Genomic DNA, 27,430 nt, shown 5'->3' on the forward strand with positions numbered 1-27,430 from the left:
CACAAAAAAATAATAATAATAAAAATCGACAAAAAAAAAAGTGCAGATTTGAGCCTTGGTCCACCAGGGCCGCTCAGGGTTCCGTCAGAGACTTACAGAGAGGCACACTTAATCCAGCGTGAGACGGTTTTCACTACACTACAACTACATTACACACCATACATGGTCCATACACTCTCCAAATATCCAACTAGTTCAGCCCTTCAGGAACTCCACACTGAAGCAGTCCCCACACTGTGGTAAATACGATGATCTGTACATCACATCAGCATAGACATGCCTTCAGCAGGGGCCTAGCAATAGCCCAGCTGCTGTAATACACTTCATCCATGTGGGAATGGTGTAAACATCTGAGCCAGGGAATCTGACGCAGGAAAATTTGCTCAGTGATCTGTGTGTGTGTGTGTTTCACAAAGAAGGTCCTTAACTTAATCAACAATCAATTCAATAAGTCCCTTATTTTAATTCAAATCAGTGCGATCACATTGATTACATGTCATTCATTGCACTACATCACTAACATCGACACTACACCCCCGTTGACAATGGCACTGCAATAGAATCTCAAACAAGAGCACTGTGAAAAGGGGTAAGGGAGAAGAATCTGGCACCTTTGCATCGGTTTACGTCGGCTAATGTAGATCTATAGCCTTCTTTTTCAGCAATAATAAAAAATGAAAATACCAACATCAAAAATAATAATAATAATAATAAATCAAAACGGACTAATAATAAAAAATGATCAGTACACTTCTGTGAATTTAGGCACAAGCATAAAGCTAGGGTTAGTGTAAGAACATAAACCACGACAGACACCCATTCATTTCCTTTTCCGTCAGCGTAAACATGCCATATCCGCTCGCCAGAAGCTCGTTTGTTGACTACGGAATAAAAGCCACTCAATTACTGTGAAACAGCTCGGACTGAAGCGGTCATACACTGCATATCTGAATGCTCAGGTTCATAAAAAAAAAAATTATTCTGTAACATTTCATAAACATGTACTTTGTTAAATCCTGTTTTAGACCATTTGAACTTGAACTTACAATTTTTTGTGATATCGGGAATTTAACTTTATATATTTCTTAATATTTATATAGTAGAAATTAAACATTTACTAACAATTTATTTCTTAGTATTAAAAAAAATATTCTTGATATTAAAAACTTTTAAATATGAATTTGCTGAATTTCCCCCTTTTTTTCTTCTCAATTTGGTTTTGCCAATTAACCCACCCGACAGTAGGAGGGTAAGGACTTCTCTTATACATGTGAAGCCAGCCGGCCCCCCAGCTCCACCGCACCGGCTAACAGACACTTAATAGTGATTAGGGGAAAGGGAGCGCCAACTACCCATCCGGAGAGAGAGCATGGCCTATTGTGCTCTCTCTGACTCCGGGCGCTGATGGCAAAGCGGCATTGCTCCGGATCACTCACTCAGGATTCAATTCTTGATATTAAAAGCTGAGTTTTTAACTAATAAAATCTACATTTCCACAGTTTGACACATTCAGAGCTGGTCAGGGATGGACTCTTGACCACACTGAACAGGAGTGGATGACTGGAATTCTGCATTGTTGAAACTTTCCCACCAGTCTTGATTTTTCTCCCATGAAATCAGCAGGACAGCCGTAACGCTGAATCCTGCATCTGCTTCAGTGTTAGGAACCAGTATCGCCTAATTACTGGCAGGTGTATTCAGCTAGAACCTGAACCAGGACCATGCTTATTTTCGACAGAGCTCTGAAAAAGCCTGCTGTGATGCATCTAAAAAGTGTTACCGATGTCCAGACGTCCAGATCTGCAGTGTACTCTCGCTGATATGAGCCTAAATGACAATACTGACTTCACAGGAGTGGCAGGAGTTACTTTTTTCCAGCACTGGCGGCCACACACATCCTCTACCCACCTCCCTACCCATTTCCTGAGTAGAACCCGGACGCAAAAAAAAGGGAGACATCAAAGCCCAAACGTCCTTCACTTCTGCATCGCTTCCAACCTTTGCCTTCCTAAATTCCTGTGCTACAGCTGCCTGCCACTGCATCTACCTCTCTTATTACAGCTATTTTAACGCCCTGCCAGAAACCCATCCTCACGCTAGGCGCCAATTTCCGAGCCTCGCCCTTGAAGCGGCAAAACAGTGGCCCGTTCATTCCCAGCCAAACACAGGCCTCACTTTCACGATGTATTCAACCACCTTCCATGCATTTCGCTAAACAGGGCTTCACCAGTGCTTGCTCTGACTCTGACTCACATAAAGCGAAGAGTGGCGAAAGGACGTGTGACCTCGACCTCTGGTCATGCCTGGCTTTCTTCACGTGGAATTGCTTCATTTTGCGGGACGTGGAAGGATTTTTAAGGTCGACCACGTAGCAAAACACAGTCACAATACCTCAGAACGATACTTTGACTTCCGCTTGCCGACTTTTGAACGAATATGGACATTCCTCCTTTCCCTTTCCGACATTCACCCACGAACAATGACGACAGAAGACAATGCTTAGGCCACTGGAAGTGCTCAAACCTAGGACCAAACCTCTTTACCCCAGTTGCCTTGTTAAATTAAGTAAACAATAACAGCTCTGCCTAGTCTAAGTGGACCCTTCCGATAAAAAATCAAACAAACAAACAAACGTTAAATAGAAAAATCATAAAATGACACATGGTTGGTAGAAAGTACAGTATAAAAACACTAAATCATACAATCAGAGGTGCTCAAATATGGAGTGTTAATTTTCTTTCCTTTTTATCTTCACATGAGGCAAATACTTCTTTTTTTTCTCTAGATTTCTCCTCTATGGGAGGGTGCAAGGTTGGGGAGAGGGGAATGGGGAAATGGGGGGGATGTAGATGACAGAGAGATGTAACGGGGTTGACGGGGTTTGGGGAGTGGAGAGTCTTAGGCACCCGGGACGATTTCGGCTCGAGGCATGGTGTGTTTAACTTCTCCACTTGCGGGCATCCCTCGCCTGCAACCCCCTGATCTCCTGCAGGCAGAGGAGAGGTCTAGCCCAGGCTGGTGATGTTAGCTCTGCCACCAGGGGGCGCCACAATGCGTTGAGTGTTGCGCCGCGGAATGTTGTCGTCAACCTGAGCTCCTGAGAACCAGAAAAGAAATGATGTTAGACAGTGTAAAAAGGTTCGATATACTCAAATATCCAAAAAACAACTCCTGTAGACTGGGATTTTTGCCACTGCTGGTAGACCTGTATAACCGTAAGCTTCCATCCACCTGCAGATTCAGCTACTTCCTTCACACTATGGTCTTTGGCCACGCCCAAATGCAATCACTCCTTTTAACTGTATCTGCTTTACGACCGATTTTCCACACATCCAACGAGACCCTCACTGCACTGTACTGCACTATTCTCAATGTCTGAGTCCTGTCACACACCCCACAGGTATTTATAGCCTGATCATCCTCGTGCAACGCCATCTGCAGGAGCCTGCATGTACTACTAACACGCAAGGCGACATTAATTCAGTTAGTGTGCCCAATTGTGTTCAATGCAACATTGCAGGACTACAATTTTGCGTGGCAGCTGTAACCAACTGTTAACAATCATCTCAAATGTAAATTATTATTATTATATGCCTATGCAAGGACATGTGGTACAGTAGTGTCTTTTAATCCCTTGAAGCTAGAGCTGGGCAATGTGACGATATTTTATCGTATCATGATAAATTATGTTATGGTGATAAGAGTACGCTGTTAGAGCTTAATAAACACTGATCAGCTGCAGGTTTCATTACTAATAGTGTAATTAGACTGGGTTACTTAGCAGTTGGGTATAAATCACTGTATTCTGTACAGAAGAGGATCTGAATAGAAGTTTATAAGAATCTGATGCTACTGATGTTTTTAGTCTGTGATTACACACATGTATGGTGATAGATATTGTGTATAGCAAAAAAGTCTTTAAATAGCGTGATATAGTATTTTTACCATACCGCCCAGCCTTATTGTTCCAGTACTGGTAGGTAACACTTTTCTTCTTATTAACCAAATCTGCACCTTTTATTGAATTTGCTTGGTTTCAGAAATGTAAACCTTTTGTTTGGGTTCTTCAGTGTTGGGTTCGACAGGACTAGGCAGGACCCTGGTATTACAGTGACGTGTTTCATTGCGGGTCTGTGGCTGCACACCCTTCCCTGTGTAGTTTTGACAGAACTCACCAGACAGACTGAAGCCAGACTGGTGCAGGTTGCGGACGGGCTGCGAGGCCTGCTTGGCTGGAGACGTTTTGGCAGAGGAAGCTGGAGTGACGGCCTTGGGGGTCACGGACACCTCGCAGACCGGCCCATCATAAAGACCCCGTGGGACACCCCTCAACTCAGCAAGCTGAAAGAGAAGAACACTAATTGTAATGTGCTTCGCTTAAGACGGCTAAAACTGATCACATTCAATTATTTTTTAATTCTATAAAAAAAAAAACTAAATGTTGCCTAAATGCAATGCAAATGTGGGCATCTCAGAGATTTTTATAATAATATAAATATAATAGTTAATATAAAAGATAAAAGATGTGTGCAATCAGTAGGCTACATCACAGGTGAACTAATTGAATCTATGGCTTTCCAGGCATTCGAAAAAATATATATATATATCATCTAAAATTAAACTGATTTAATTAAATTAAAATGAGACTTTTCAGAGGATCTAAAGATTAATTTATTACTAATAATTGGAGTAAACAATATATGTGAATCTACATTTTGGGCTTTGTTCTCCTCTGATATCCAGTTGGCCAGATACAGGCATTAAGGCCAGTGTTTGTAATATAGAACAATGTTAATTTAATGTAATTTCATGCAAATAAAATATTTTCTTGCTTTTTATCTAAATATATGAGCCGTTCTGTCTTTTTATCTCTTGTTATTATATCAAACTCAGACTTTTATTACAGAGAAATTTTATTACATGAAATATTATTATTGTTGTAGTGTAAAAAAAACTAACAAGTGAATAATATTATTTTTATAGTAGATGGACTATAGCAGATTTTGGAGCTTCTAAAAAGGAAAAAACAAAAATCAAAACAAAAAAACAATCAAATTCAGTAACAAATCTAAATATCATAGAATTGCTAAAAATTAGAATTTTCTAAAGACAGTTTTCTATGGCTGACAAAAATAATAAAAGTAAATAATAAATAATTTTTAGTTATTTTGTTTTTTTTTACATTTGTTCTTTATTTGATCCATTTTTTTATCTTATTTTTATTTTTTTGTTGTGTCACTACTCGTTGCACCATGCCTGAAACCTTAAAAAAATATTAATTACTGTTAAAAATATTAACTATCATTAATACTTAATATTTAAGTATAATATAATTTACAAATAAAACATATAATATTAAATACAACATTAGCTGCAGTAAAACAATTAAAGTATATATGATTATATATATTTATTCAATTAATATAATAAAAAATTAATTAATATATCTGTAGGGCTTCCAAAAAAAATATATCATCTGATTCTGTAACAAATCTAATAAATATTAAATGTGAAGCCTATTTTATTCTTCTTAGATATCCAATCCAGCGCTTTCTACTGATATTGGACAGATACCAACACTGGGTATAGCACCAGTGAGTGCCATCTCTAGTCATAATGTGGTTGGTAGCACTAAAAATGTCTTTAGGCCACAACTGAGAGCCAGGCCAGAACACTGAGAAAGTAAAAAGAACAACAAATATATAGCTCTCTGATTCCGGCTACCATAATGTAACCCTCTGTAAGTACAGTACAGAGTAAAAACAGTATGTTAAGCATAACCATGTACTTAAACCCAAAAATAAGCCTCCATTAAACCGGCCCATAGCATTCAGCAGTCCTGGCCCAGTCGAAACGAGTGCGTTTAAACAGGAAGGCGCTAAATGAAGTTCCTTCATACCCTGCTGCGGGCCTTTATCCTCTTGTAGACGTAGTCGGGGAAGGGTTTTCGCGCCACATAGCGTCCCGAGCCCTCTGTGGCATGAAGGGTTCCTTCCTCCAGCACAATTTTCCCCTGGCTGATCACCACCAGTGGAGCCCCTCGCACCTCCATGCCCTCGAAGATATTGTACTCCACCGCCTGCAGACAGAGGGGGAAGAGGCAGCATGAAGTCACAGTGCTGTCAGAGTGTAGCAGTGAACTCATTTACATATATATATATATATATATATATATATATATATATATATATATATATATATATTTATGTCTGAAATTTCAAGATCCCAGTTCACACCATGTGAATATCTGTGCACACACACATGGCCTGTCTATACCCTGTAGAGAAGTACTGCCAATAGAATAGGACTCTCTATAGCAGAGAAATAAACATGAACCTATCGGCACCATGCTGCCTAATGCCAGGCGTGGACTAGAGGGGCATACATAACCCCCCCCTTCCAGCACTGGATGGGATAAGTCGGGGCGTTGAGAATGAGGTGGGGTGGGGTGGGGGGTCATCCCACACCCTAACCTCACCAATGCTTCTCCAAAATCTGGTAGAAAGCCTTCTTCTTCCCTGGACAGTAGAGACAGTCCCTCCAACAAAAGCAGGAAAAGCTCTGTTGAATAAGCAGGTGTCCCAATACTTTTGTCCATACAGTGTAGTACATACACACATGCTAATCATAAGCAGGCCCATTATAATTCCACAAGACGCTGTAAACGTCAGTTGAGAGGTCTATGTTGACAGGATGAAGCCAGAAGCACCTTCCGGCTGCAATTCTCCCATTGGTCGGTTCCATGGATTCATGCCGTCGCTCCCAAATTCCGACTCTACCATCACGAGATCCTCCGGAAATCATCGGAAATCCAGAATCATCAGATCAGGCCACCCATCTCCAGCGACATCGGACAGTGAGCCTGCGCTGAGCCACTGCGGCCTCAGCTTTCTGTTCTTGGCGGACAGAAGCAGAACCTCACGTGGTGCTTCTGCTGTAGCCCAGTTCCCAAGGCTATCCAGCGGTTCCTGTGATGTGGTTTTCTCGTATTTCGGCCGTGCTGGTAAACTGGCTGATCTGAGGTGATGGAAGTAAATGTGAGACTCGTACAGCGTTGACTGAAATGACCTCCGAGAGCACAGATGGACCCAAGAGCTGGTCGGCTGCCTGGCTTTGGGAGCTTTTTTGTTTGAGGTTGTGGGGAAATTACGACATATGACATCAACATCATGTTCACGTTAAAACAAGCGCGAGCGGTTTTGTTGGTTATTCGAAACTACCAATTTCCCCAAAGCCGCTTCCTGACGTGCTCCTGCATGGAGCTTCATGTTGTAATCTTTTTATTTTCCATCTTAACACTTTATGATGTGATATTATGTGGAAGCAAAGTTGGACAGGGCAGGAGGGAAAGGCAGCGCCTTTCCCTCCTGCCCTGTCCAACTTTGCTTCCACATAATATCACATCATAAAGTGTTAAGATGGAAAATAGAGACCCAGGGCGTGTGTATATATGTATATATATATATACATAAATAGATATATATATGTGTGTGTGTGTGTGTGCACGTTCTGAGAGGCAGTGTCCCCGCCCTGCTAAATATTACTGCCACGAAGCTCATGTTGGTATGGGAAGTCCCAAACGACATTAAAAAAAGAAGCATGAAGTCATTCTGGTCCTCCATGCACACACACAAAACACACACACACACACACACATCGTGGTCAGTCTTCCTGTACCTCCTTACATAGAGCAGTACTCATCCCGGCCGAATGGAAAACTACAGTACAATTCACCAGCAAAGTGAAATACCCGTCCTATACATACAGGATAGGTACACACACACACACACACACACACACACACACAATGCCAAGACAGTCTTATGTAAAAGTTTGGGTACCCCTGGTCAAATTAGGCATTTTGTTGAGTGTAGTAAGTAAATAAAGTTGAGAATCAAGGGTGGGGCGGGTGCAGACTCCTGATATACTGGTCAGTGAGTCAATCTGAACGGGTCCCGTCAACAGCCAATGAAAACAGAGCATGAAAAGTGCAGTTTTTCAGGCAGTTTCTAATTGTAGTTTTATGTTCCACCTTAAATTCTGCAGCCGCTAAATTATGGCGCTAGTACATAGACCAGTAGTAAGCACCATTTAAGGTGGAATGGAAGTTGTATGTAGGGATAGCCTCCAATATGTGCTATGCTAGTCCCCTCCAGCTCCTTCTGCACAGATCTGTAGTCACAGGCTGTGCTGGCTCCACCTTCGCACCCACAACCTTAAAATGTATGGACTGTGGTCCAGATTCCACCTTAAATGGCACTGGAGCTAGTACGTGTCCAGTACTGCAGCACCATTTAAGGAGGAACGGAAATTCACACAGGAAGAAAACATCTGCCTCGTCTGTATGGTGGCCTCCAGTATGTGCTATGCTACTCCCCTCCAGCTCCCTCTGCACAGGTCTGTAGTCAGACCATGCTGGCTCCGCCTTCCCACCCACGACCTTGGTGGCACAAATGCTGGCTCGAACCTGTGTCCCCTAGGTAATGCGAAGTACCTGTGTTTTGAGGCATGCAAGGGGGACTCATTTAAAAAAAAACCCTTCGGCTGAAGTCTGGACCGTGTACTTTTTTTAATGTGTGGAGCAGAGGAAGCGGCCCATCTTTTCTTTCCTTGTCCCAAACATTATGGAGGGCACAGTATATGTAATTATAATATTTCCCATATATATTACACATGAAAGTACTGACATATACAAAGAATTTTCCATTTTTCTTCGTTTTTCTGGGTATTTTTGCTGTGAAAATGTGTGAAAACAACTACGCACACACACCCCGTACACACAGTCAGCACACATAGCCAGTTATGGCTGCTAACAATCAGCAGGCTTATGATCCAACACTCACGCAGCCTTTAACGATGACATCACTCCTGTGAGTCAGAGCCCCACACCCAAGCTCTGGTGAACAACACAACCAATCATCTCCATTTACCAGCAAAAAAACCCTCCATAAAAACACGGCTTTGGCCACCGGTCAGCAGGAGGATGCCTTATTAGGGTGTAGTGTAAAACTGATGGCGTTGTTAAAACTCTAACACACACTGTTTCCACAGAGTGCAGAACAGCGTACCGTGGCTGAGAAAGGCAGAACCAGGCGTGCTGCAGGGACTCACCAGGTTGTGGCTCTTGGCGGAGATGATTTTGGTGACGTCGGGGTCCCACAGCACCAGGTCTGCGTCTGAGCCCACGGCGATGCGACCCTTACGGGGGTACAGGTTGAAGATCTTGGCTGCGTTTGTGCTGGTGACCGCCACAAACTGGTTCTCATCCATTTTACCGGTCACCTGGAGGGGAGGAAGGACAATATGGATATTTGGGAAACTTTGTTACGTGTAATGTAATGTGATGTGTGTGTGTGTGCTGTGTGTGTGTGTGTGTGTGTGTGTGTGTGTGTGTGTGTGTGTGCATATCCAGGGTGGAATAATACCGTATGATGCACTGATCTACAGACCTGATTATGTTTGTAGTGGTTGGGGTGTTTTCACACATAAAGCATGTGAGTATTGAGTGTATTTTTATACATGACCTCCTGTTCAAACCACGTGAATTAATGTTTTTAAAGATATAGAAGAATATGGTGACAGAAATAACACGTATAAAATGACTAGATAGTAGAGATTAATCTAAATTGAATTAGAATTGATATAATAGTAATAATAAACTGTCCTAATGGTCGTTAAACTGGAGCAGATATATATATATATATATATATATATATATATATATATATATATATATATATATATATATATATATATATATTTATTTATTTTTATTTTTTAATTTTTTTTCTGGTCTGGGTGACTATGCTACACTACACCAATAAGAGTCCTTGAGCAAGACTCCTAACACTACATTGGCCCTCTTCTGTAATACCAGTAACCTTGTAACCCAATCTGGGTAATAGCCTCAGCTAAATGCCATAAATGTAAATGTAATGAAAAAAAAAAAAAAAAAAAAAAAATATATATATATATCTGTATTTATGTGTGCGTATGTATATATATATACACACATACATATTTATATTTAGCATACAACAATTAATCTGCAAACTTTAACACATTAATCTTTTACCGTAGGTTCCTCTCTTTACAAAGCCTAGTGATGTATTAGCGGCTTTACTTAGCGATGTAAACACAGCTTCACTACTGCTGAGCTCAGATTACACTTTATTTATGCTGAAATATGGATTAAATCTCATAACTAACTCTCATTTTCTTAAACACACACACACACACACACACAATCCAGCCCAATGACAGATCATCCACTTATCTCTTAAGAATTTCCTCTATTAAAGCTTCTGTGTCTGAGCTTCATCATGTTTGAGGCTAAAGTTCTCTAAACTACACTGAGATACTATAAATAAAACAACAACTGATTCTTCTAGACAGTTTATTAGTTCTCCTGCCCAAAATTTCAAGGACATGCTGCTAGCATTTTAACGTGTGATGAATCAGATTTAATCACAGAATATCGTTATCATTATTATTTATATATATATATATATATATATATATATATATATATATATATATATATAGTATTTTAAAACTATGCATACCTGTACATGTTGTTCTGGAATGTAAATGAAAATGATTCCAAACTTTTGACCAGCAGTGTCATTCTGATTCATACCAAATGAACCAGAATTGAATTGTGGTGAATCTCACACTTAATGAAGCACTGAATCGTTTCTAAAAGGCATCAGGCTGTTGTGAGGTCAGTGATTTACACCCGTGTTGTGCCGGAGTGGACGGGTGCAGGCCGCTCACTCACCACACATTTGTCCCAGATGATGGACATCCTCTCCTCGGTGCCGTTGGTGCCCTCGGGGATGAGGGTGAAGTCGTCTTTACCCACGGCTCTCTGCGCAGTGTTAAAGGTGCAGTGGGCACTGCCAGTCACCTGCAGGTCACCACTGTAGAAAGAGAGAGAGAGAGTATAGGAGGGCGGGGGAGAGAGAGAGATGATAAATTTTTTTTTTTTTTTTTTTTTTTTTACAGTATTTTTTACATCTCTGTCAAACTGAAGGAGAGAGAGAGAGAGAGAGAGAGAGAGAGTGAGAGAGAGAGAACAAGATCGATGAGAAGAGGGGGAGAGAGAAAAGCAAGAGAGGGAGGGACCAAGAGAAAGAGACAATATGACAGAGGAGAGAGAGAGAGAAAAGAGACAGAGAGAGAGAGAGAGAGAGAGAGAGAGAGAGAGAGAGAGAGAGAAAGAAGGAGAGTGAGAAAAAAAAGAGAGAGAGAAAGAGAGAGAGAGAAAGAAAGGGAGAGTGAGAAAAAAAGAGAGAGAGAGAAAGAGAGAGAGAGAGAGAGAGAGAACAAGATCGATGAGAAGAGGGGGATAGAAAAGCAAAAGAGAGGGAGGGACCAAGAGAAAGAGACAATATGACAGAGGAGAGAGAGAGAGAAAAGAGACAGAGAGAGAGAGAGAGAGAAAGGGAGAGTGAGAAAAAGAGAGAGAGAGAAAGAGAGAGAGAGAGAGAGAGAGAGAGAGAGAGAGAGAGAGAGAGAAAGGGCGAGTTAGAAAAAAAGAGAGAGAGAAAGAGAAAGAAAGGGAGAGTGAGAAAAAAAGAGAGAGAGAAAGAGAGAGAGAGAGAGAAAGAAAGGGAGAGTGAGAAAAATAGAGAGAGAGAGAGAGAGAGAGAGAGAGAGAGAGAGAGAGAGAATATGATAGTTAGGGTTGTAAAGGGGTGGTAAATTTCCCATAAATGTCCAGTAAATTCCATGGGAACGTTAGCTCGAGAACTTTGGAAATATTCCAAAATGGCTAGCATAGGCTAGCTACCCATGTTTTGCCTCAACGGGTTTCTGTAACTAATACTTATTTATTAATTATTCATTATTAACATCGATTGAAACAAACTGTATTTACCCACAAGCTAATGGTGAGAGGGTTTCTAGAAATCATCTGGACATCTGCTGTACATGTGATGGAGGAATGGACAGTGCATGCAGGGGGTGTGCTCTTAATGGCCCTGCAGTGTGTGATGTGCCTGGGATTGAGGAGCAGCTTTGCTATTTAACAGTTTTGGTATCATATCTAATTATTATTGTTATTAATACACATGATCTATATGTGCGTTTCTCAGCTTTAGCTTTAAAAATTCCCCTTTTATTCCCATTCATTCCCGTAATTACCGGTTTATTCCCATGGTAAATTATCCAACGTAAAACAATACCAGAATATTGCAACCCTAATGCTAGATGAGGAGAGAGTGAGGGGAGACAGGAGCGAGAGAGAGAGCAAGAGACAATATAACAGGAAAGAGGAAAGAGAGAGAGGTGAAGGGTGAAGTGAATGGTGAGTGTGTGTATAAATACAGGTCAGTAAGGAAAGCAGTGAGTATTTATGTATTTTTATATTTATATGATATTTATATTTCTGTCTTTGGGACGGGCTCAGAGACACCCAGGACCTCCTCCTCCTTCTCCTCTCTTTCAGCCTCTCTCCTCGCTGCAGGAAAAGCTCTGCAGGGTTCTTACCAGGACAGCAGAGAGTTCAGATAGTCGGGTGTGGTGGGGTCCGGACTGAGGGGCGGGGACGTCACGAAAGCCGCAGCTTTGGCCCAGTTCTTGCTCCAATAGTGCGAGCCGTCCGTGCCGAGACTGGCCGTGATTGGCTCCCCGTAAACCACAGTGCCTGCAATGACCAATCGTGTTGCGTTACTCCTAGCATATAATCCCCCCGTAACTGCAGTGTAACTCTGGAGCCTGTTTCCTGTGTAACGTCACTGAGTGGAGTTCAGCCAAGTGCAGCTGAGCCAGGCTGGGCTGTGTGTGTGGAGTGACTGAAGCCTCACTTACTATGATTCATAAGACTACACAGCTCAAAGGAACAGTTCACAGACTCCAGACACACTCTATCAGCCAAGATTTGACTGACATCTGATGTGTGCTTCTTTAGTTTAGGATGGGAGATGCTAGGCTAATGTTGCTAACAGACACCGGACTTAGACTGTCACCAATATCTTATCTGGCTAAACACATCAGACAAAATCCTAAGTTATCTACTTATTTGGTGGACCCGCCCCCTGCTCCCAGACCGAGCCGCAGTGTCTCAGACCGCCTTCACTGAGCTTCCAGAAGCAGAAGCAGAGTGGATTTCCCCCTGGACTCCCAGCTTGTCGTTCTGCAGATGATCAGCCTCTTCCAGCCAAGACTGTCTGTCAATCACTTCTTTCCTAATTGTAGCCCCGCCTTCTTATGATAGAGCAGATTAAAGGCTAGACACTGATTTCTATTGGCCAATATCAGCACAGGGAATATGGAGACACTGGAGATGGAAAGACAGTTTAAAGGAGGGAAACGAGATGAAAAAAGGGCGGAGTTTTATCGCTGAAACGTATGGGGACGGGCGGAGCTACATATCATACTGCAGTCAGCCAGCAGAGGTGCTAGACCTGCGGTTGCTTCACGTTTTAGAGAGACACGGCGCTGTCCATGTTAATTAATGTAAATGTAACATTGAGAATGCCTCACCTTTCTTCCTGGCCTGAGCGATGACATCGGAGGCGCTCTTGCTCATCACCTTGGTGATGTAGAGGGGGCAGTTGGTCTGATTGGCCACCGTCACTGAGCGGTTCACAGCCTCCGCCTCCACCTGAACAGATGCTGCATTAGTACTGAACACCTCAGCAGATGTTACGCATGAGTTCGTTAAATAAACAGTTTAGTGTAAAATCACGCTTCTACAGTTTACTTATCCTAAATGTCGGTAGTCAAGGTGTTGTCACACATCAGCAAATTTGTATTTATTAATTTTTTTTTTTTTCTGGGGCAGAAAAAATGGGTAGGATGATTTTTACACAATGTTTACACTTAATTTTCCAAATTTACCCTACCTTATATTAGAGTACCCAATTTTACCCTACTTAATTTAACCCTACCAAATATTACAGTACCCAATTTTACCCTACCTCATATTACAGTACCCAATTTTACCCTACCTCATATTACAGTACCCAATTTTACCCTACCTCATATTACAGTACCCAATTTTACTCTACCTAATATTGGAGTACCCAATTGTACCCTACCTTATATTAGAGTACCCAAGTTTACCCTACTTAATTTAACCCTACCAAATATTACAGTACCCAATTTTACCCTACTCAATTTTACCCTACCAAATATCACAGTACCCAATTTTACCCTACCAAATATAACAGTACCCAATTTTACCCTATCAAATTTTAGAGTACCCAATTTTACATTACCTAATATTAGAGTACCCAATTTTACCCTACTCAGTTTTACCCTACCTCATATTACAGTACCCATTTTTACCCTATCAAATTTTAGAGTACCCAATTTTACCCCACCTAATATTACCCTACCTCATATTAGAGTACCCAATTTTACCCTACTCAATTTTACCCTACCTAATATTAGAGTACCCAATTTTACATTACCTAATATTAGAGTACCCAATTTTACCCTATCAAATATTAGAGTACTCAGTTTTACCCTACTCAATTTTACTCTACCTAATATTAAAGTACCCAATTTTACCCTACCTCATATTACAGTACCCAATTTTACCCTACCTCATATTACAGTACCCAATTTTACTCTACCTCATATTACAGTACCCAATTTTACCCTACATCATATTACAGTACCCAATTTTACCCTACCTCATATTACAGTACCCAATTTTACCCTACCTCATATTACAGTACCCAATTTTACCCTACCAAATATTAGAGTAATCAATTTTACCCTACCTCATGTAAGAGTACCCAATTTTACAATTTTACTGTACCTCATAGAGTACCCAATTTCACACTACCTAATTTTCGATGACCCAATTTCACCTCAAGCTTACCCTACCTAATATCAAATTACCCAATTTCACCTACATTTTACCCTACCTAATACTACAGCACCCAATTTTACCCTACCTAATTTAAGATTACCCAACTGTACCCCAATTTTAGACAGCCAATTACCCACCCCACTCATTGGTACTCTCCTCCCATCACATGTGATGCTTTAGACACTGAGAGGGTGAGCACTGACACTGCCTCCTGCGACCAATGCGACGTCACCAACACAAAGACATCGGGTACCCAGACACCGGTGCCAGCCAGCATCACACTGAACTGATGAGGGTAGAGACTGAGAGCCATTTGCCCACCTGGAGAGAGCAAGGCCAACTGTGCTCTTTTGGAGGAGTGGAGGTGGAGGTGTGATACGTAGGATAAAAACACATGTGATGGTGGAACCCTTTACCTCCTCTGGACGGCTCAGCACATGACCCTCTGGTCCAGTGATGCCCAGCTCCAGAATCCTGCGCTGCTCCTGTAATGAGCGACATAGAGACACTGAAGAGAAGCCTAAGCCAGAGACCTAAGGACAGATGCACTGGTCAGTGCTGAACGAGTAAATGCTTGTGTTATTAATGATGAATAAAATGATCTTAAACAATAATACTTCTCAGAGATTTTCTGTAATGAGGCTCGATTCTCCTTACGTTCTCCTCGTCCCTCCGTGACAGGTTTAAACACTCCAGAGCCAAATGTGTGTTTTCATTAATTACCAGATATCATAAAGGAGTTGTGCTTTGGTTAGCGCTGCCAGTGTAAAGTCTGGAGGCTCGTTACACTGCGTGTGTTTTGACTGGGAAGTCTCAAACAGTTTACTGCTGATGGTGTGTCTGAAAGTTGGACGTTCTTCTTGGACCCTGGACTCTTCCTTACCTCAGCAATGATGTCTCCATTCTCAGCATGGACTTGTGCAATGGCCCCCAAGTCTCGGATCACACTGAACACCTCGTAGATCTGCAGAAGAACGTACCAAAGGTGTCAGAAGTATTCACATTATGACTCAGGTAGAAGTGAGTGGACATACGAGGGTTTAAAAGACTTCTATAGAAGCTGAAGTATCAACTGAAGCTTTTTACTCCAGTAAAAGTGTAAAAGTACTGGTTTCAGAACCACTTCAAGTAGAAAAGTAAAAGTAATGGAAGGAAAACAAAGGCCGAAAGCTTAGGCCGCGCCACAGGGGTCTATAGTGCACTAACCCCCCCCTCCCCAAAACCCCATTCCTCTAAAAGTCATAATGAGGAGAATGATCTATTAAAATGTTGATGTTAAAAATGTTGGGCTGCACTAGGCTCCTGTTTCAGCTGCAGATCTGCCCATTGAAAATGAAGCATTTCAGTAATATCAGCTCTATTAAAGGAGCGTCTCTGTGCTCTACTGAGCATTAACATGAGCTTCATGGAGGAAAATATGAGGAGTCGTTGTCTAGAAGTTCTGTAAAGCTGCAGAAAGTCAGACTTCAGAGGCGTGTGATCAATAAGCTTTATTGGAATGTAAATGTGGGGCTCAGTCGGGACGTTTCACTGCAGCTCTCTTGAGTCTCTGCCACGGACACAGTCTTCATACTAGACTACAGACGTCTGCTGTGAGCTCGCTGGAGAGGGACGGGACGTGTGCAGGTGTGATGGATCTCTTATAAACCAATAGGGAGTCAGAGAGGGTGTCTGTTTATACTTCTCATCCAATCAGGATCAGACTCTCACTTTCCAGATGGAGAGATTTATCTGGAGAGGGATTTATTATTTTTTAATTTTTTGTTTTTTTGATGATGACTAGACGGAATTAAAACAAAGGGAAATGAAATAGGAGTATCGAGGCTGTTTTTAAAATGTAAGGAGTAGAAAGTTCAGATAATTGGGTGAACATTTCTACTTAAGTAACATGACGTATTATAACATAAGTTTTTGTACTTCATTGCTTCACACCTCTGGAACCTCCATACATTCTCTTAGTACGGTTCGAAAAAAGAGACCTTCTGGGTTTTCTACTGGGGATCCTGTCTGGCTGTATGTCTGACACAGGTGCAAAACGAAGCCCCCGTCCCTTTTCTTAATGAATGAGTCACTCTGTACGCTGATCATCGTTGACTAAGTGTTTCTGGAAGCCTTCTCTTCTAAAGGAAACACGGTGTCTCAAAGGGCTCTGAGGCGTAAATGATGATGGACTGGCTCCATTTGGTCAATGGCTTTGTAATGTAAGCATATCAGAGGGTCAGTGAAATGTAGAGCTTGCTCAAACCTGAGAGTCGGTCAGCTGGAAAACGTCTTTGTAGGCCAGGTAGACCAGGAAAGAGTTCACACCTGTAAAAATAGAATAAAAAATATATATATAGTTTGAAGGTTACGAGACGAGCATGTGTTCTGGCCTGGAGAAGCACAACACTGCACAGTTCAGTGATGTTTAAAGTCATTCTGAAGCTGGATAAGTTTAACCTGAGAAGGTAATGCAATTTAAGTGAATACAGAAGGGGTTTTAATCCAGTATGAATCAGCAGTGTGTGTAGTTTAACAGTCTAACAGTAATAATTATATAGTGATTTTAATCCAGTATGAATCTGAGGTGTGTAGTTTTACAGTCTAACAGTAATAATTGTATAGTGATTTTAATCCAGTATGAATCTGAGGTGTGTAGTTTTATAGTGTGATAGTAATAATTGTAGTGTTTTTAATCCAGTATGAATCTACAGTGTGTGTAGTTTAACAGTGTGGCGGTAGTAATTATATAGTGTTTTTAATCCAGTATGAATCTGTAGTGTGTGTAGCTTTACAGTGTGTCAGTAATAATTGTGGTGTGATTTTAATCCAGTATGAATCTGCAGTGTGTGTAGTTTTATAGTGTGACATTAATAATTGTAGAGACCTTTAATCCAGTATGAATCTGCAGTGTGTGTAGTTTTACAGTGTGTCAGTAATAATTGTGGTGTGATTTTAATCCAGTATGAATCTGCAGTGTGTGTAGTTTTATAGTGTGACATTAATAATTGTAGAGACCTTTAATCCAGTATGAATCTGCAGTGTGTGTAATTTTACAGTGTGTCAGTAATAATGGTGTGATTTTAATCCAGGTGTAGCGTACCGTGGTCTTTGACGAGCGTCTCCATTTCCTCCTGGATCCCTTTATGCCACTCAGTGATGTCCACATGGAGCGAGTAATCACAGCACGACTTACTGTCAGCCCACTCGCGCCACTGGTTGAACGCTGCCATCAGTCCAACCCCCGGCTCCGCCACGACATGGTCAACTGTCCGTCAACAGATAGGACAACAACAGCAGCTCAACATTATTGATCTCAAAACAAAATTCAGCTGTGTCAAATCAGCAGTGTATTTAATAAAGCATACATCATACGTGGTAGGTCTGGACATACTCTGCCTCTGACCAGTGAAAAGGGCATTTCTGGGCATTTTCTATTGCATATCTTCTTAAATTGGCCTTTAAAAGCACTTGCATATAAAATAATACCCACATGTGTTATATCAAACTGTTCAGAACAATCTCAGCTCTCTCTGTAACGAGACTCATGTGACCTAGAGCACTGTGAGAAGAGATACCCGACCCTAAACCTGAAAAATGACCGTCAGATTTCTGAAATTCTTCATATTTCTTGTAATAACGTCTCTTTACTAACGTGGACGAACTTTTTTGGAGCTTGAAATGGGTTTACGAGACACGTAGCTTCACAAAAGTAGTGCAACGTATGAATCCAATAGTATGGATTAGTAAACACAGTATTGATTTTAATGAACAGTGTAAATGTAAAGACTGGCAGTGGCAGGCAGTGGTTCATTTAGGGTTGTTTTTAAACCCTGGCCACTAGATGGCAGTAGTACACTTTAAACCCACTGCTCTGATTGGATAAAAGGTCTATTTCTGCATCTGATGGTGTGTCCGTTTTTGTCCGTTCTTAGTTTTCTCCATGGTTTGAACCCAATTGCTGCGTCTCTACACTGTGTGAATAGTTCTGGATGAATGAACCAGAATTAAGGGCATTCCTGCCTTCTCCTGTACATGTTTTTGATTGGATAGCGGCGGCATAACCGGTATAAAAGACGGCAGAAGACGAGTTTCTGAGTGGCCATTGGACGGTTTCACACCCAACCTGAACGGACATCCAAATCCACCAGATACACATGGCGAGAGGCAGAGACGACTATCTCTACCTGTCTTCACAGCCTCTTAACTACAGATGTGAGGCATGTACGATCTAGCAATGAGGTGCGAAGGAAAGGGCGGGGCCTACAGATTCGGAAAGTGTCTGAACAGTATTTCTGCGCTGTATCATCTCAAAGATATTAATAGAAACATCGGGAAACATCGAATTTGATGCACCGGCAAGTTGGTAGACTCCAGAGGGTTAGGGTGAACCAGTGTATAGAAAAGCACAGCCAATAGAACGGGCTATTCTGGAACAGCCACACATGAGCCCAAAAGGGGTGTAAGGAAATATCGATATATCGAAGTATCGCGATATTATGTTTTGCAGTACTGTATCGATCCTCAAAACACAGTATTGATTTTAATCAATAGTGTACATGTAAAGACTGGCAGTGGCAGGCAGTGGTTCATTTAGGGTTGTGTTTAAACCCTGGCCACTAGATGGCAGTAGTACACTTTAAATCCACTGCTCTGATTGGATAAAAGGTCTATTTATGCATCTGATGGTGTGTTTTTTCTACTATTACAGTCTGTGTATCCTCTGTAGCACGATACACACTTCATATCTTGCCAACACACAGCCCAGATGCCCAACATTAGCTAGAGGGGCGTAAACCCTTCCAGCATTGGGCTTCCAGCATCTGGAGTATTGGAGCTCCAGCCAATTCCTGTGGGATGAGCTGGAGTGATGTTTATGATCCAGAACTAATGATCCAACCTCAGAGTCCGATTGTTCCTCTGCCAATATCCATTGTATTCTGCTGGGTCTAATTAATCTCCTACCTCTGACTCCACCAATAACGTGATCCTGATTCGGATCCTGATTAAACAAGGGGAGCAGCTCTCTGCGGGTACACCCGGCACTCCTGCTGCCACTCACTGATCATGGTGGTCCCTCCTGCCAGCGCTGCGCGGGTGCCCTGGTAGAAATCGTCAGCTGCAGTCATGCCCCGGTCAGGCATCTGGAAGCGGGTGTGGACATCGATGCCTCCTGGCATTACCATGCGGCCGTGGGCGTCGATGGTCTTTACCCCACCAGGAACTATCAGGTTCTCTCCGATCTGCCTGGGGGAGGATAAAAAAAAGGAGTAGCAGGAGTTATTTTAAGCTCAAATCTGTATTTGAACCCTTTATTTTTAGAATCCTCGTCTGCTTATTTTTAGGATCTTTTTGTGAATCCTGTGGCATCAAAAGAGAGCAAGTAAAAAAAGAGAGGCACTGCCTATTCCGGTCGACCGCTCTGATGCTAAATCTGGAACGAGCTTGAAGTAAAACCGCTTACTTGATGAGGCCATCCTCCATGTAGATGTCTGCAGAAAAGGACTGGTCATCATTCACGATCTTGGCTCCTTTAATTAGGAGTCGGTCACTCTGGAGAGGCAAAGATAAAAAAAATAAAAGTCATATTAATCCCTTAAGCCTTTTAATTAACCTCTTAAAGTTTCTAAGCACCACAATCTCTAAACACTGCTATCACATAGGAATACAGTTCAGGCCCCTCTTATTGCTACCTGGACAAATGTTATTGGACAAACATCTCAAATAAGCTGTTCTTATTCATCTAACACCAATAGCAGACGTAGAGACGGCATTATGGAGCTGCAGGGTTTTATAAGTAGGGATGCACCGATATTGGACTGTGGGTTGGTGCCGATATCCGATCTATTATTCAGATACGTATCTGCTAATTCTCATACGTAAATATTTTTTAATATCTGAATTCTATTGGTTTTATATTCATTCTATGTGAAATCCTAAATAAAGACATTCCTAATGGGTCTCCAGGTGGATTTAGTCCTAGTTTCTATGTTTTATAAATGTTTTATAAATGTTTTATAACTGTCGGAATCGGTAGTTGTTTTATTTTTGCAAAAGTTTGGACATCCCTGGTCAAATTAGGCACTTATAAAAACATTATCTATAAAAATATCCTCCAAATTCTATAGCAATACATCTATAGAGTTTTTTTCTGATACATTTTAGAGCACAAAGTGTTTTATTGTGCTGAATGTAACAGGAAACGCACTGGAAATAAAATAAATTAATTAATTTAAAAATTAAATATAATAATATAAAATAAAATACAATAAAATAAAAAGTAAAAAAAAAAAAAAAAAAAAAAAAATATATATATATATATATATATATATATTACTTTGGTTAAAATGTGCCATTATTTTTGAACCTGCCACATTTAGTGCTTAATCTTTCTAAACTGTTAAAATCAGCAAATTAACAGTAATTAAAACACACAGAAGTGTGTTCTCTGTAGAGGACTTGTGCAATTTACTATATTGATTGATAAACTCAGCAAAACGAATACATCATTGCCGTCACTTCAAAAACCTTGCATCTCCTTCTGCATCCCTTTCTGACATACAGTATTTTAAATATGGCAGCTGTCTATCGGAATTCCAGGCTGAACGGACCAATAGAAATGCTCCAAATTGACCTACAATGAAATCTTTTTACATTGACTTTCATTAAAAGTTAAGAAGACCCCCCCCCCCCCTCCTGTAAAACTGCAATTCTGGAAATATGAAGTTTGAACATTTGCATAAGCCATGTACATAAACAAGACCTTAATGAATTAAGTGTGAATATTCATCAATACAGTAAAAATAAACATGGACATAAACACAGGCTTGTGACTAAACATGGTAACGAAGCCAGAACGTCATGTCAGCGCACAAGGCAGGCAGCAGGGCTCTGAGGAGTAAGGCTGTGGTGGAGAGCACTCATTTAAAAGGAACCTTTAAAAACACGCTTACGAGGCGGACTATTGTTTTTGGCCTCGCCGCATCGCCGGCCACGCTCTTCATAAAGATGCGTCAGTGAATTCTGTACCACTGCAATTACAGCCTGTTAAGACTTGACCACAGGATTTGGACAGCTCTGACTACCACCCATCCCTGCCCACAGCTCCGACGTGCACCCCAGCAATACGGTCCCGCACTGTTACGCCCTTATGGGCTGTCCTCACTGCTACAGTCTGACACGTCCTGCTAAATCTGCCCCATAAAAACCTTTTTTTAATGTATTTAATCATCTGGAGATCTGATCTTTATCTAACTAAACTCACATAACTGAAGAAACAGCTTTAATCATCATTTATTTAATATAATTAATAAAAATGTAATTTTCCTATGAGGATGACGTTCACATTTATCACTACTTTAAAAGTGTAGAATCAAAATCAGGTGCAGAGCATCAGCTGATCAGACGATCAGAACATGGTTCGAGAGGATTCTGGAGGAGTTTAAATTCAGATCATCTCCTTTTTATTTATATTATATTTATATTATATTAAATTCTTGCCAAAAAAGCCTATTTATATTGACCATAATTCCATTAATAAAAGCAATGAAAGGGGAAAACATCCAAGAGGTGAATATTTTATAGCCACTGCATACTCCAAGGCGTATTATATAAACACAGTGTCTACAATGCAAGTTATGGATGTTTGTAATAAACATCTGGACCCGTATTAGTGTCCTGGGATTGTTAATAAGTTAACTGTCGTGGTTGGTGTGGCGTAACAGATAACACCACTATCTGCCACTGAGCTACCACACCATGTTCCACTGAGCTACCACACCATGGCTGGGGTTCGAATCCCAGTCTGGGTGACTATGCTGCACTATATCAATAAGAGTCCTTGGGCAAGACTCCTAACACTGCACTGGCCCAAGTCTGTAATACGACTAACCTTGTAAGTCGCTCTGGATAAGAGCGTCAGCTAAATGCTGTAAATGAAAATGAAAATGCAATAACTGACATTTATCAGCCTCAACTAGGGCTGGGCGATACGATAAAAATACTATATCACAATATTTAAAGACTTTTTATGCATGTAATCACAGACTAAACACATCAGTAGCATCAGATTCTTATAATCTACTATTCAGATCCTCTCCTGTACTGAATACAGTGATTTCTACTCAACATCTGCTGCTCTTCATCTAATGAACCCAGTCTAATTACACTGTTAGTAATGAAACCTGCAGCTGATCAGTGTTTATTAAGCACTACCAGTCTCCTCCACATGCTTAGAGAAGCTTAATAACAAAATTTATCGCAATACAATAAAATATTGTCATATTGCCCAGCTCTATTGGTGCACCATAGTTTTTAGGAGTGTAGGACGGCCTGACCTGACCTTAAATGATTTAGTGGACGGTGGAACAGCGTGGAACAGCTAATTTCTAATCTAGTTCTGAGATTTTTGTGAAACCCCTTCCCAGACTCCTCTGCATCTACAGCCTTCGTTCTGAAGGCCTCAGAGAGCTCTTTGGATCAGGCCATGATGGTGATCTTCTTCACCACTCATAATCAGTGGTTTAATAATCAGCTGATTAGACGATTAGATGATCAGAACATGGTTCGAGAGGATTCTGGAGGAGTCTTATTTAAACCTCAGACGTTTAGTTATTCACTACAGGAGAGGATCTGAATAGCAGTTTATAAGAATCTGCTGCTACTGATGTGTTTAGTCTGTGATTTCATGTATAAAAAAGTCTTTAAATATTGTGATAAAGTATCGTATTCATTTATCGTATCGCCCAGCCCTAGTTAAGGCTAATAAATGTCAGTTAACTCATTAACAATCCCAGGATCCTATTACGGGTCCAAATGTTTATTACAAACATCCATAACATGCATTGTAGACACTGTGTTTACGGTATAATAAGCCTTGGAGTATGCAGTGGCTATAAAAAAAAAACATCCCTTGGATGTTTTCCCCTTTCATTGCTTTTATTAATGGAATTATGGTCAATATAAATAGGCTTTTTAGGCCTTGAATTTAGTTTAATTTAAATATAATATAAATAAAAAGGAGAGGATCTAAATAACAGTTTATAAGAATCTGCTGCTACTGATGTTTTTAGTCTGTGATTAAACATGTATCGTGAAAAATATCGAGTATCGAGAAAAAAAGTCTTTAAATATTGTGATGTAGTATTTTTAACATATCGCCCAGCCATATATGCCACAAAGCCGTAGAAGATGAACCACTTCATATGACAAAGAACCGTGAAGTGAGTGTGAAGATGTAAAGGTTCTGTATGAATCTCTAGTACAGAAAGGGTCCTTCTTCTATGGCATCGCTCATAGAACCTTCTGTAGAACCTTAATTTTTAGAAGTGTAGCAAATTCAGCCCAACAGCAGCCCTCAAGATGAGTAAAGAAGTCTCCAGCCATCCGGAAGCTCTCACTCCACAGAAAGAGCGAAACTGTTTTCGTGATTTTCATGGGTGGTGGGTAAGGAGGACACCCTGGCTGTCAGGAAACCCCATCAGGGTAGGACTGGAGACTCATCCATCTGGAGCACAGTGTTCCAGAAGCCCTGGTCTTTGGTGTAGATGTTCTCCAGGACGTTTTAGTATGTTTTCATTTCGTATAAATAAAGAAAAGCCCTGAGAAAGAGAAGAGAAGGCGTCCTGGTTTGCCGTGCTCCTGTTATTGATTACCGAAGAGAAGGTCTGACCAGGTGCGGGGTGCACACTCGGAGCGAAGTGCTTTGGGTTACACGTTCGGCATCTTGGCCTGTTGCGGTTTCCTGAGTAACGCTAGGCAAGTAAAGTGAAGCCTGGCCTTTACTCACTGCCAGATGCAATGGAGCTAAACCAGTGTCCGGCATCCAACTCCGTCTAAATCAATCCTGCATGACTGCCAGAGGGACCACCAACACCCGCCCCCACACCCCACCCCCGCGTTCTTCCCCAGGCTCTTTAAATGCATGGCCCCAGAGGAACGCTGGTTTTCTCCCTGAAAGGGCGCAGGATCCATTCTGGTCACAAGGCCCTCTGCATCGGCCGCAGACAAAGACCCCTCTGTCCCGGCCCCGGGCTCTTTTACATGCTTGATGGGAGTTTGGCAACTCAGGCCGATGCAACGCTGGCCTTCCCCCCCAGCCCCGCCCTGACATAGTAGTGAGGGGGGGGGGGGGGGGGGGGTACAGCTTACAGGGATACAGTTACTAAAACACAGGAGAATACACTATATACAGTTATTCTATTTCATTATTATTCATTATTTCATTATTAGATCTCATTTCTATCTAATAAAGAACATTATACATACTGTTCCTACCTTCCACTAGAATCCTACCTCCTGGTAACTTTACAAGATAAGGAGAAATATTACAAATAACTGAAAGAAGAAGAAGAAGTAGGTCTGGAAGTAAAAATGGAATATTATTTACTAAACTAATTTAGTAAGACAATAAAAAGTAAGAAATTAAGTAATAAACTGGACTCTTGGTGGAAAACAAGCAACGAAAAGACTCATTTTCTCTAAAACTTTTATGCGAAAATGCTTAACCACAGACGGGTCGGCCAGAAAACGCTGCACACAATGCCAGTGGACCGCCAGCGTAGCCCTTAGTGGGCCAACAGTGGTCCACTATCCTCTTGCTAAACACGTCCACGGATAGAAGCTGGATAGAACTGAATGTATGACTGATTTAGAGACACAAACAGACAGAAGTGCTGATAAACTGTAAACACTACAGCTTCTACTGCTGTTGATGTACGGCAATGTCAGCCATCTTGGATTTTGAACTTATGGTGGTGAGGCTTGAGGCTCTAGGGACTTTGGACTGAGGAGGAAACCCCACTCGTTCAAATGTCCTACTTGGAACTCACTAACTACACTAACTCCAAGACTACTACCACAAACTGTCTGGACGTCTGTTGAATGAGGTCAGTCATTTTAAAGGGGGTGAATATTCATGAAATCACTTTTTTTCTTTCCTTGCTTTTTAAATTTAATCTGTTTTTTCACCCATTTCCTCCCCAATTTGGACAGTCGCCGATTACCCAACCCGTACCTACTCTGCCCCTCCATCGCAAGCCATGCCCCCGAACACTGGTGAGGGCAGACCAATGCCCACTTCCCCCTCCGGCACGTGGGCAGTCAAGCCTCTCATTTTTCGAACTGCTGCCGATGCGACACCACCGGGCAACTGACGCACCACTTCACTGGCGCCAGTGGGGGCCGGCACCTCAGCGAGACGATGTGGGGAGAGAGCGCCATCTACCCACCCTAGAGAGAGCAAGGCCAATTGTGCTCTCTTGGGGTCTCGGCTGTCGATGGTTAGCAGCAGGACTGGGATTCGAACCAGCGACCCTCTGATCATAGTGAAAGCACCTTAGTCCACCTGAGGCCCCTGAAATCATGTATTTTTGATATATATATATATATATATATATATATATATATAATGACTTATTTATATAATATTTATATTCTATTAAATTCTTGCCAAAAAAGCCTAATTATATTGACCATAATTCCATTAATAAAAGCAATGAAAGGGGAAAACATCCAAGGGGTGAATATTTTATAGCCACTGCATACTCCAAGGCATACACAGCGTCTACAATGCAAGTTATGGAGGTTTGTAATAAACATTTGGACCCGCATTAGGGTCCTGGGATTGTTAATGAGTTAACTGACTCTTATCAGCCTCAACTAGGGCTGGGCAATACAATAAAAATACCTTATCACGATATTTAAATACTTTTTATACATGAAATCACACATTAAACACATCAGTAGCATCAGATTCTTATAATCTACTATTCAGATCCTCTCCTGTACTGAATACAGTGATTAATACTCAACATCTGCTGCTCTTCATCTAATGAACCCAGTCTAATTACACTGGTAGTAATGAAACCTGCAGCTGATCAGTGTTTATTAAGCACTAGCAGTCTCCTCCATATGATTATAGAATATCGATACCGATGACAACATTTATCACGATATGATAAAATATCGTCATATTGCCCAGCTCTAGCCTCAACCCTTAAGATAAAAACAATAACCCTATAGCAACAGACTGTGCAAAATACCTGTAGTTAAGTAGGTTTAGCGATCGAGACAGGCCTACAAGCCGCACTTAACCCCGCCCCTGATTGAACTGACACTAAATGAAGTGGTTTGGTGCGAAAGTCAAGCCTGCCGCACATATTTAACCCTGAATCTGGCAACCGCCCACAGAACAGCTGCTTTGGCACACCCTTTACACAACCCCGGCCACCACCACGTTATCCATGTATGGGTCGTATGTATACGTCACACTAATCGTAACTCCAACAGTGCTTCACTACTGCCTTAGCTGAGGGGTTACGAACCTTACGGCATCGTCAGTAGGCTTAACAACATAATGGCATAATGGCATTGGGCGAACTGCCGGGGGGTTGCCTGGGGTGGGGGATTCAACGCGAAAGCTCCCAGGGCTGCGTTCTGCACTGCTTGCATTGGACCAGCGCCAGGAGAAGCTCTCAGTGATGGATGCTTCACACATGAGAACATACTGGAGGGCTGCACCCAGGGGATGTGAACGTCTCCGTGTTCTCACAGTTCTGCAGCTCCGTCCGTCCGAATGGTGCTCGCCGTAAATGAAGACATGTGTGGTGGCGTAAAGCTCAGGAT

General features: G+C 41.5%; 1 protein-coding gene across 2 annotated transcripts in view; it reads right to left on the minus strand.

Moving 5' to 3' along the window:
* Positions 1 to 443: 443 nt before the first annotated feature.
* The window catches only part of dpysl2b (dihydropyrimidinase like 2b), a 44,655-nt gene continuing 17,668 nt past the window's right edge, over positions 444 to 27,430 (minus strand). For both annotated transcript variants that reach the window (XM_072658172.1, XM_072658174.1), the window contains 13 exons: positions 20,271 to 20,359; positions 19,869 to 20,053; positions 17,910 to 18,074; positions 17,073 to 17,134; positions 15,711 to 15,791; positions 15,244 to 15,312; positions 13,489 to 13,609; positions 12,493 to 12,649; positions 10,781 to 10,922; positions 9,112 to 9,282; positions 5,900 to 6,079; positions 4,176 to 4,341; positions 444 to 3,097 (listed from right to left, as the gene is read on the minus strand). In XM_072658172.1, coding sequence (XP_072514273.1) covers positions 3,006 to 3,097; positions 4,176 to 4,341; positions 5,900 to 6,079; positions 9,112 to 9,282; positions 10,781 to 10,922; positions 12,493 to 12,649; positions 13,489 to 13,609; positions 15,244 to 15,312; positions 15,711 to 15,791; positions 17,073 to 17,134; positions 17,910 to 18,074; positions 19,869 to 20,053; positions 20,271 to 20,359 — 1,680 coding nt within the window. In that variant the 3' untranslated portion in view covers positions 444 to 3,005. The remainder of the gene's footprint in view (positions 3,098 to 4,175; positions 4,342 to 5,899; positions 6,080 to 9,111; positions 9,283 to 10,780; positions 10,923 to 12,492; positions 12,650 to 13,488; positions 13,610 to 15,243; positions 15,313 to 15,710; positions 15,792 to 17,072; positions 17,135 to 17,909; positions 18,075 to 19,868; positions 20,054 to 20,270; positions 20,360 to 27,430) is intronic.

This window comes from Salminus brasiliensis, chromosome 16 (assembly GCF_030463535.1).
Source record: "Salminus brasiliensis chromosome 16, fSalBra1.hap2, whole genome shotgun sequence".
Classification (NCBI taxonomy): domain Eukaryota; kingdom Metazoa; phylum Chordata; class Actinopteri; order Characiformes; family Bryconidae; genus Salminus; species Salminus brasiliensis.